The sequence below is a fragment of the Cuculus canorus genome, chromosome 1 (assembly GCF_017976375.1).
Source record: "Cuculus canorus isolate bCucCan1 chromosome 1, bCucCan1.pri, whole genome shotgun sequence".
Taxonomy (NCBI): Eukaryota; Metazoa; Chordata; class Aves; order Cuculiformes; family Cuculidae; genus Cuculus; species Cuculus canorus.
The window spans coordinates 171,521,455-171,533,164 of record NC_071401.1 but is presented as its reverse complement, the minus strand read 5'-3'; the positions used below and the strand labels follow the sequence as shown (position 1 = coordinate 171,533,164).

The 11,710-nt window shown below is 39.9% G+C and overlaps 1 protein-coding gene across 5 annotated transcripts in view; it reads right to left on the bottom strand.

The window, feature by feature from the left end:
• Positions 1–1,700: 1,700 nt before the first annotated feature.
• The window catches only part of TBC1D30 (TBC1 domain family member 30), a 55,635-nt gene continuing 45,625 nt past the window's right edge, over positions 1,701–11,710 (bottom strand). For 3 of the 5 annotated variants that reach the window (XM_054081998.1, XM_054082017.1, XM_054082032.1), the window contains 5 exons: positions 7,299–7,411; positions 6,986–7,125; positions 5,136–5,342; positions 4,878–4,934; positions 1,701–3,540 (listed from right to left, as the gene is read on the bottom strand). In XM_054081998.1, coding sequence (XP_053937973.1) covers positions 2,759–3,540; positions 4,878–4,934; positions 5,136–5,342; positions 6,986–7,125; positions 7,299–7,411 — 1,299 coding nt within the window. In that variant the 3' untranslated portion in view covers positions 1,701–2,758. The remainder of the gene's footprint in view (positions 3,541–4,877; positions 4,935–5,135; positions 5,343–6,985; positions 7,126–7,298; positions 7,412–11,710) is intronic. The other 2 variants (XM_009563526.2, XM_054082025.1) reach the window with 1 other exon arrangement.

The window sequence follows — 11,710 nt, the reverse complement described above, 5'->3', positions numbered from 1 at the left end:
TGGATCTCATCTTTATGTTCCACCTCAGCACCAAGGGGTGAAGCTGCTTTTGCCTTGCTTTCAAGACAGATTTCAAGAAGAGAGTGAACATCCGTTGAGGTACTGAACAGCTAAAATGACATTCCATTTTCTCATCTAGCAGTACTTACAGAAAACTTCCTGCAGCAAACAACATTACACTAATGCACTGAGTTGTTGTGGTTCCTTTATACCAATCCTAACAGCCCAAGTAGACTACAAACCTCTCAGAGCTATCTTGTCAATTAGGTCTTAATCACTAGAATTGAGATTTTATTGGCATTTCTTTTCCCAGAACAATATCAGTGCAAAGCTTGCAGATTTTTCACTGCTTAATTACATCTTAATGTGTAGAAAATTCATGCACATACTCATGACATTTTAGCAGGTTTTGCGGGATGATAGTCCTTTTATTTTCACTGGTTGAGTACACAGCCATGTGATACACTGAAGCTAAGAAAAACTCGGGAGAATGATTTCACAGTAAAACTTTGAGCAGTCCATTTCTTCTAAATCAAGGCAGAAACAATTCTCATACAGTTCGTAATCAGTGACTACATTCTACATTATTTTAAGTTTACTTAACGCTATAAATGATCACTAGTGACAATACTGTAATAACCTGAAAATTAGGCAGGGGCAAGATCTGGTCTAATCTGTTTTACCTGTATAGTGTTCATACTTCATATTATTTTATATGCATGCACTTGTATAAAACAACAACAAAATAAAACTGTTCCCACACCAATAAACAGGGAATACTGTACAGCTTGTAAATTATGGTATACAGTAAATCAGATATCACATCCTACAGGTCATGGGATACCTTAATAAATAGACAATGAGATATTAATTTGCAAATCTAACAAAGAGTTTTAAAGGAGGAAGATATTGCATAACATGGTCCTGGTTCATGGTTACTGCTTTTACTCCAGTTTAAAGGAACGGCACTTTTGTGTCACAGAAAACTTAGAAGCAATAAGGTAATGAATCACAGTCCCTATATACAGTTCTGCACAGCTGTAATGTTTTAAGAGCAACCTGATTTGTTCGTAGTGCTTGATATTGCAACCCAAGAGCTGAATTGTTCACTTTTCGTTTCTCTGCCTGCCTGTCCAATGTATAGAGAAAAAAAAAATACTTGTCTACTGGTGTTCACCAGCTTTGCTTTTCGGTTTGGAAGTAAATGCTCAGCTTATCACTTTGCCACCACTCTTCCACACCAAACCACAACACAGCCGTGGAAACCCATGGTCTGTCCCACCTGGTGATGTGTTGGCTTTTAATAAGAAGTACCACCATAAGTATCTGATCACTCTATTTATAGAATCACTCTATTTCTAGAACTGCAGGCAGTAAGGGCTGGGGGTTAGGGGATAGGGATTAGGGTTAGGGGTTAAGGTTAGGGATAGGATTAGGGTTTAGATTTAGGGATTAGGGTGAGGTTTAGGGTTAGGATTTTGTTAGGGTTAGGCTTAGGTTTTGGTTAGGGTTAGATTTAGGCATAGGGTTGGGTTTAGGTTATGGTTAAGGGTTACAGTTCAGTTTTAGCTTAGGGTTAAGTTAGGGATAGGTTACAGTTAGGGTTATTGTGAGGGTCAGCAGGTTTAGGGGATGGAGTTTCATTAGGGTAAGGGTTGGGGTTAAGGCTTAGGTTAGAATTAGGGTTGGGGTTAAGGGTTAGGTTACGGTTAGTGACAATATTAGTGTTATGGGTTAGGTTTAGGGTAATGGGTTAGAGTTAGGCGTAGGATTAGGGGTTAGGGTTAAGGTTAGGTGTTACAGGTAGGTTTAGGGCTAGTGTTAGGGGTTCAGGGTTATGGTACTTTGGAACATTCATATATTTTACCCACTGCTAAGCTGGCCAATATGATTTAATTACAAGTCCATAATGGATATAATAGCTTTTAAATGCACCAAAGGCAAGATGTGCCATAATATTTGTACAACTACACATAGAGTTGTACCTAATTCCTAATTTTGCAGTTCTGCAACTCTCCAGCAGTAACAGAAATGTATGCACACCTGTAACAGAAGGGAGCAAACCAGTGTTGTGGTTGGGACTTATGTCTGCTATTCTCATGCTGATTACATTTATATTAAAAACAACATCAGCTGAGGACTGATGTGGGAAGAGAAGCACAAAATGCTGCTCAAGAATGTTTGAATCCAGATGGTCCAATAGGTAAGTGGTAATGTCGGACACAAAGTGATACTTTTGTTTGCTAGGGTTGCTTGTGCTTCTGTTAATCATGGTTTCTCCAGCTACTCACAGAGTGTGGTGATGAGGCCTAATGGGAAAGCTGCCTAGCAGCCATAAAACTGTTATAGGTGTCTGCTGTAACAAAGTCCTTCGAGCTTTGAAAGAGACAGGAGGCAGCGATACGGGGCTGAAGGGTTAAAGGCAGCCAGTGATTTTATGTCTGGGTTAGTTTTAAAGAAAAGGTAGGCTTCACACTGCAAACCAGAGTTTATTTTACCACAGAATCATCAGAATCGAGAACAGGGCGCCTGAGTGCATCTCCACTAATCTATCCCATAACAACACGGAGGCACAATTTTCAAAGACGTATTTATACATCTGGTAACCACTTTTCTCCCCATTACTTAACAATCAGGAACTTTTTGGGACACGCGCACACACACACACACACACACACACACATTAGTGGGGGAAAAAAAAAAAAAGGGAATGAAAGTTTTTTGTTGCTGTCAGGAACTGAAAGTACCAGGTAGTACATCATCGTTTCCTGGTCCCACTGTTGCCACTGGCAGACTTATTGAAACTTCTGCTCATTTGTGGGAAGTGTACAGTTGGCGTTCTTTCAGTAGGGCCATACAGCCCTAAATTCCTGGCTGTAGCTGACTTCCGAAGAGGCTTGACACTGGGAAAAGGATTGAAGACATGTGGCTTTGTGTTCCCAGGCTGGGGAGATTTAGCCAGGTTTCCACTGTCACTGGATGAACGGGAGGACTCTGATAAACGTGGCTGGCTGGACTGATGGGATGTTGACTCAACGTCGTTTTTGCTATCTGAGGTGAGTTCCAGTGCTTCCAGTTTGAGCTGTACCACTGACATGTCTGTACTGCTGTCCACAGAGCCTGCCTCAGACGACTGCTGCTCAGCTTTTCGAGTAGTCCTGTCATCCAAACCACCTCCTTCTCTTTCTTCAAAGTCAGAATGTTTGGAAGTCTCCTCCTTTGCCCCAGGGCTATTTATTTTACAGTTCTCACTCTGCTCATCTATCAGTCCTATGGTATCCCCGTAGCCCAGCTGGCCTTTGGCCCTAGCAATATTCTTTCGATGAACTCGTATGTGAGTACGCCACGGGGAATTCAGTTTTGTTTTAAGATCTTCTTGGGGAATGGGAGACATCTTCCCTGCAGCATGACTTGGGATGTGAATAACAGCATTTTTGAGAGACCTGTTATTCAATTTCATCTTCTTTCCTAAAAGGAGGTGGTTTATCACCGGGGAATGGTTTACCTGAGAAGGGAGGAGGCTGGTAACTGGCCCTTTGTCTGAAAGAAAGTGTTTAAAAGAAACGCTGTATTGTTAAAGATCAAAACAACTAAATATTCTAAGGATCCATCACTAAATTTGATGCCTTTCTCAAGGTATAGCAAACAGTTGTAGGATTAACTTCTATTTGAAAAAAAAAGAAAAACAGTCAATTTCTCTTACATCTTGGAGTTGAACACAAAGCTGTAACTTCTGTAATCAGGATTTCCTGTCCTCCCTTCCTGCTTCTTACCTATAGGGAAGTCCTCAGCCAGGACTATTACAAAAATAAATCATAACAAAAACAGCTTCTTGATTTTTGGAATTGCACTGTAACTGATAGTTTAACCTTAAAATTAGCTTCTGATCTTTATTTCTCTTCCAACTGTAAAAGGCAATTCAGTCCTTGTACAAGGTCAGTTAAATAAGCCTTTTCATGAGGCTTTTGTGACTGGAGAATGAACTAATGTATTTTTAATGGATAAACCACACCAACTCTTTTCTATTAGGATCTGTTATTAAACCAGCACAGTAGACTCAGAATTAGGTAATTAGATGACAGTTCAAGTAAACCACAAAGCCAGCCCCGCATCATAATCAGTAAGATTAGAAAAGTTTGGGGGACGGAGGTTGGCAGTTCTTTGGAATCAACATTTTACTGTTTGCACTGTTTCTCTTGGCTGCAGCCTTTGTTCAAAGCAAATACTTTGCCAATATTAAAAAAAAAAAAAAAATTCCTTGCAAATGATGTTAATGTTAACGAGAAGTTGCAGCTCTGTGTATTCAAATGCTCCTGGCTAGGAGAAGTTTAGACAATCTAGAGGAGGAATAAGAATTCTCCACATCGATCTCTGCTCTGACTCTAAAGTCAGAGTCTCCACGTCTGCATGATTCAACGCTGGCTTAGAAAGATGACACCTAAGTGGGAAGGAAGGAATGGGGTGTGCTGCGTTCAACTTGCACACCCACTATAACCTTCAGCTACACTGTCACACTAACCTCCACGTTGAGTTTTTCAACTGGGGAAATAAATTCCGTAACACGGACTGCTAAATAACAAACTGATGCTCAATCCTCACAGCAGTGTCATTACAGCTAGGTAGAGTGTCAGCCACAATAGAACATCTAAGCCAGTTCTTCAGCTGCATAATTTGCCATGCCTGGATGAACTCAGAGGAGTTAGGATAATATGGACCCGCTAAGAATCTACCCGCCACTTGGTCTGAAGTACACCCATCTCCTCATTTCACTTTTACCAGTGCATCAGTATGTCAATTCCAAGAAGGCCAAAGATTTAAAATTTTTAATCAGAGAGATCAACACAATGCACCCAGATAGCAAAGACACTTTTAAATACCATTGTTCAGCTGGTCCCTGGGACCTAAAAAAATCCCAGGGTCATCATCTTCTGATCCTGACAAAAGAAAAAAAAAAATCACCTTCTCATTTACAATCTGTCTGCAGGAAGCCTCTTACTACTAACGTGTTAGATATTCCATTTGCATCTCTTGTTTTGTCTACCAGGTTACATGTAAAAGAATGTTATTTGCCTTGTCTCCTATGATGAGGTTAGCTCGTAATAAATAAGTAAATGAAGCACATTTTGATACATTACCTGCTCTGATATATACATGGTGAACCTGCTGTTGCTGCTTTTTCTTTATCCTGGAATATTGCTTTTTCAGTGCATTAATATCAGTAGTCATACGCTCCATCATCATGCTGTTAAAAGCAGCATGATACTCGCTTCGGCAAGAGTCTATTGCTCCTGGACTTAATTCTGCAATGTTACTGGAACCCAGACTTTGTTCTTCATTCTGATCTGCACAGTAGGAATACAATGGAGATGAGGAGTAAATTGACATACTCAAAGAGTTCCACAGATTATCTACAAGGGAAATCTATGTCTGATTCCTACTGTCTTATTTAACTGTAGTCTTTAAGTAAAAATGTATTACAATATGCATGTTTTAGAAAGCTGCACTATTTATAAGAAGCATTACATTTCTAGAACTACTGCTTAAGAATACCAAGGGTTTGAGGGGAGTTTAAAAAGCACAAAAATCAATTAACATAGCATTCCAAAGTTATAAGCACAGTTCTTCAATTACCCATGAGTACATCAAGCCATCACTGAAGCAATTCAGAAACTTATTATTAAAGATGCTCAGTTGGTCAAAGCAGAGCCTAAGAACACAAGTTACAAGATACAGTCCAGTCAAGCAGGCATGAGAATAAACAACTGACCCAGTGATAATAGCAAGAAGCATCAATAAACAGTTATAGCACGACAGGGAGAGAGCTGCTAGCAGCAACAAAAGGGGTATGCACAGATCAGCTAAGGATCAAGCAGCCTGAGAGCATCTCTGATCAACAGCTACAGAGCAACAGCAGCAGTGCAATTTATTTTCACAGCTGTTTCTGACGCACCACCAAACCGACACTCCGGGGTCAAGGGGATAATTCATTTCAAGGGATGTCTGTTTGGGTTTGGCTTAGTTTGCAACAGCAGTTTGATGTTCTGAGCAAGTGCTAGCCTGAAACAGCAGGTAGAGATTTAGAGTCCCTCAGGAACAGAAAAGCAGAACACCACAGCAATCAAGAAAAGTGCAGCTTATAGGTCTCAGCAAAACCAAGCCACAAGCAAGAGGATGTAGCAGCTGCTGTTATTTAATTACACCTCTGTCTAGATTTTTTTTGAGGGGGAAGTATGGAGATAAATAACAATACTCTCTCCCAGGTTATCACAAAATCCCTGTTCATCCAGTACCGTTAAGGCTGCTGCAAGTTACCAAAGGGTCTGCTTTTCTCGAACAGACCAGTATTTTGTTCTGCTTGTAGGGCTTGCACAGGTGAACATACAATTCTGCCAGAAATTTTATTTCAACGGGGAGAGATTTGAAAAGTAGTGCCATTTTGTCAGAACACCCTAACCTACACCCAACTTTTTTTAAAAAAAATATGAATATATCCAACACATACAACTGCCTGAAGGTTTCGCCAAAAGGGCAGTGAAATGACCTGCAGAATTCACTCACTGCTGACAGGTTCCAAAATTATCCACACATATGCTAACAAAGGTCAACATTATTTACTCTATGTATGCCCTCCAGAATATGCTGACTAACTCACACTTCTTGGAAATAAGCATGGATTTAGGGTGGACATTTTTCCAAACATGTACTACTTATTTTGTGGGTGGGCAACTCTATGGGGTTGGGTTTTTAACCATCACTGTAGCAAAATCCTTAACGTGCCCTGTCATTTATTGTATACATACAGCTTCAAACTTGACTTTGAAGACACCTTCACAGACGGCAGAACAAGTCATTCAGCACCTGGTTTCATCTCTTTGTGAATATAAAATACAATTTTGGTAGCAGTTTTCACAGTGGAAGCCACATACAATTTCTGCAAGGTCATGCAGATTTAACTGTTTTCCAAAATGAACAAAAGCACTTTTACCTTTCATCTGTTTTTGGTATTTTTGGAGCTCAGGCACCAAAAACCCACTTAATGGTCCAAGACAGCCAATTGCATTGGCAATTGAGTCATCATCGTCTTGGTCATTCTCCTCATCACTGTCTCTGGTTCTGCCCAGCCTTCTGTCAAATGAGAACATAAAAGAAATAAGAAAGAGCCATTCTTAACTATGATCATTACCAAACATCTTTGTCTTCTTTAGGAACATACAAGGGAGGACGCCACCTGCATTTTCACTGTCTGTGCAGGGTAAACAATAAGGCTATATGCCATAAGCAGTGCATTTCAAACTTACCCTGAAAATGAAGTTGATTTTACTGCCGCGGGGAAAGGAGTAATGTTGTATGTGTATTTCTCCCTTAATTCTGCCAGTTGGGGGAAGGGAAATTGAGCCATGGTATAAACAGTCTAGGGGGGGAAAAAAATGCAGCTTTTAAAATTGTCACTTTAACTGACAGCCCCACAAAAGATTCCTCCATGAAGAGACCTTCACAGCCTTATAGGATTAAAGGCTGTATGTTTTCATATGCTGTAAGAAAATAGAAACTGTCTAGTTTTATGAATCAGTCAGTATTTCCTCTAAGACAAATAAAGACAGATGCACTAGAAAGATACATGGTTCAAAGAAAAGAAAAAAAAAAAAGGAATATATAACATGAGATGTAGTGTCTGTTTCAACTCTTGTATTTATTCAATAATCATTGTCAAACCTCTCCTTGCCAGCACACTGGAAATCCTCCTCCTCCAACTATGATTCCAGCTACATGAACGCATCATTGAGGTTTTGGGGATCTTCCAGAAGACCTATATTTTTGCTCAAGTATTCAATAAGGTATTGATGCGAGTGTAGATAGGAAGGAGCAGATGGACTCTTAACAGACCCATTACTTCACCCGAGCAGCCCCAAGAGCTAGTGCAAAGGAAATCATCACAACAGTTAACAAAAGAAGAACCCAGCATTACACAGCTAACCTTTCTCCTCTCAGTTTTTGGGTTTGATGTTGTTTGGTGGGGTTTTTTTGGTGGGTGATGGTTGTTTTTAAAGAAATTTGTTCCATGGTGAACAAAGAAACCCCTCTGCAACTCTAAAATGTAATCCCTAGAACCTAAAACAAGGCCATAAAAAATAATGTTTTATTTACTTCAGTACTCACAGTTAAAGAAGATAAATAGTTGCAAATGAATTTGCTTTCAGCATTATCTTTGCTTTAAGGAATTTTGTAATAACAGAATGTGTGTCACCAGCTGACTCAGCATAAAGACACATCATATTTGTTGCAATATCACTGATGATTTGTTCGTACCTGTTTTAGTTGTCTTTTTTCTCCTGCTTTTGTACACTGACAACTATTCAGGACTTTCAGATAACTGACACACAATTCATTGGGAGTCTCAATGAAGTAAAAAGAAGTAAAAAGAAAAAAATAGCTGAAATATCATTTTTCACTGTTTCCCTGAAAAATCATAGCTTTTCCCCATCTTGAAAATTAAATGTCTTCTGAAAGACAGCAACATAAAAATTTCTCATCAGCTATGACAAGAAATCTTCACTTATATTTTCTTTTATTCTTGCACTAGTAAGTAATAGTTTCGTCTGAAGGCAAATGGCCTCAATTAAGATGAAAGGAACAATTTCTATATAATCCATTCTTGAACCATGCCTTGTGTGTGCTAAATACACTAGGGAAAAACACAAACATGAATTCAGTACTAGACCTTTCCTGATGGAAGAAGAGAAAAAAAAAAATGTTTCACCTACGGCAATGATGTAAGCAATGGGGAGCAGGAAGGACACTCCTGCCTGGATCAGGCACGGGGCAACAGTGCAGCCCAACAGGCTTCTAAGCAAAAATGCTTTTACAGTTCAAGCCATGCACAGACTCTAAGGCAAGGAGAATGCATACAAAAATCCAGAGCATGAAACGAGGCGTTGCCACTCCACGAAACTACAATGCTGCTGTGAAAAACAAATATTCTCTAGGGCCTGAACAAGTGATATCCCTGCAGTCTACCAGACAAAGGAACTTCATGATCTGGAGAAAGACCTACCTCTGGCCTAACGCGTCTGCCTGCTTGTTTGATCTCCACCACACTTTCCTGCTTTGGTTTTTTTTCCCCCATATGCCTCAACTCTCCCCCTTCACAGAGAAGAAGGTGTGTCTGGAATTTATTTCTACTCTTTATGTCTACAGCCTTTTTGGGTAACTTGTTCCATATGCCAGTTACCCTTTAAGTGAAACAGTCGACCCTGAGTCCTCCATTTGCTCCTTGCACCTACTGTTTTAGATTATGCTTTTAGCTTTTGCCTGTCTCCAGTCTGTGTCTCTTCCAGATCCTGTGTGGTTTCTTTAATTTAGCATACACATTTTTAATTTAATTACTTGTTACCAGATTATACCTGGACCGTTACTTGCCATCTGGCTAAGAGATCAACAAATGCTGGTGCAAGATCCACTGCACATTAAAAAAGTATTGTCGATCAACACCTGTGGTGTCCTCACAGCAATGCTTCAGCATCAAAGAATGTCGTTCCTAGTTTGTACAACAGCCCTGGGTGCCACTTGATTAATTCTCACGACACTTTGCCAGTCAGAAATAGCCTACACATAAGAAGCACGATGTAGTCCAACTTATTATCTTATATATGGTTGTAATGGACAGATTCTGGGAACAAGAGAAGAAGCCAAGGAAAAAAACCTCTCTTCTCACATTAAATCAATAGCATTTGTCAATCCTTTCCCTTAGCCTAAAAATGCAAAGCCATCCACATCCTCAGCAGAATACCATGCAGAAGGGCTGTGGCTTCCGTAAGAGGCCAAGCAATTTTGTCTTTGCAGATCGCTCAAACATTTCTGTCAAGAGCTGCCCCACACCGGTTTAAGGCTCTTCTCTCTTTTCACTTTCACTAGGGAAGCAAAATAAAAAAATAATAAACAAACCCAAAAGAAAACAAAGTGCTACTCAAGCAGAAAGTTAATAGTGAATACCATCAGATCAGGGAAACTGTCTATGGGAGACAGTGTAAAATGCTAAGGTGCTACAGAGAGATTAATCCCTGTTCCCCTTTACCACAGTAAACACACAGGGGTCCCTCTCCTTTTCCTGTTTGCTCCTCACTTCCTTTACACTGGAAAGTTTCTAGGAGTGCAAACTGAATTAGTTTAACTGCCTATTAAAAATGCTTGCTTTCTGAGAAGGCATGAAAGCGTGTACTCAATCTAGCACATGCTGTTTGGAAAATCTGCAGACACCTGGTATACAACCTTCTGTCTCCGTGTTAGAGCCAAAGTTTACTAGAATGCCAATAAAATTACAATACTGCATACTGTATCCATTTAATTTCTAGACCTGAATACGTATCTGGTGTAGCACCTGATACCTATGGCTCTTCCCTTTTTGAACCTATACTGTTCAATATGAAAGAGGAGGAAGCTATAGGCTTGTTTGCTTTCTTCCCCAAACCCTCCACGTTCCCCTCAGCACTACATTGTAAAAACCCTTGCCATGCAAAGGCCAAATCTGCAAAAGCTTTAAGCCTTCAATCCTAAGTATATGTATTGTCTGCATGGGAGGGAAGGAGGCAACTTTAATTATAAACTTGCACCAGCTATACGTGCTGGTGGAGAGAAGGAGGACAAGAGTCCTCTGATCTACTTTAGACATCTGCTCACTCAACGCTTTCCCCTGAAGGATCATCACACCTCCCTCCTCTAACTCCCAATGGGAACAGGCCTTTTAGAGCACAATTTGTTTTCTAGTGGCAAAGAAGTGCCTGTTCCTGTTTGCTGGCTTAAGAGAGCCCAGAGAGCTAGTTTAGATGCAAATGTAAATGTCATGCAAATCTAAATAAAAGAGATGATTGCCACCAGCAACGCTTACTGGAATGCATAGGGAAAGCAGCATAGGATACTAATCTTCGCCTGCAGCAGAATACTAATCCTTGAGCCAACTTGTAAAAAGTATTAGATGTAAATCCATTGTTTTGATTTTGATTAGGGGGGAAATTTTTATTTTTCTGTTTTTAAACAAAGCAGTCTACACATTCATCTCTCGATGATGCCTCTGAAAAAGCCTAAAACAATTTAAAAACCAGTGTGTTCAAGCAGTGTGGATCCTTTCATTAATGCACTAGCTCATATTTCTTTATTTTCTTTTCCCACACAGAGGAGTTCTCCAAATGCAGCAAATGGGAACATAGTGGCATTCACATTCCCTGATGGTAAACACTTGTAGTGCATAATTCTCTCCACTTACCATAAAGAGAGCCTAGAACACTTTGGATGGAGACAGAAACACTGCCAGAGCCTGCTTCTAATTTGAAGGACGCTATCTAAACTATTGTGTGGTTTCTACAACTGAAAGGACACAAATAAAACAGAAACACTGCATCCCTATGCAGAAAACTTAAACCTGCCATATTGCCCACACCAAAGGCAATGCTATTCTACCCTAACGCTCCTGTCAGTGTCACAAAATACAAGTGTACACTATGAATACACATATACTTTGCACCAAGCATTTATTTTTTGCTGAAGCACAAAAAGACTGCTAATTTAATACACTTGTAATTGCAACAGTCAAAAAAACCCAAAAGGATCATTCCTCCAATCAGTAAGTTACCTATACCTTATCTTCTATTACACACAACATCAAATAAAGAAATCCACACCGGGTCAGCCTTCCCAACCATTTCAGCCTTCCCAAGAC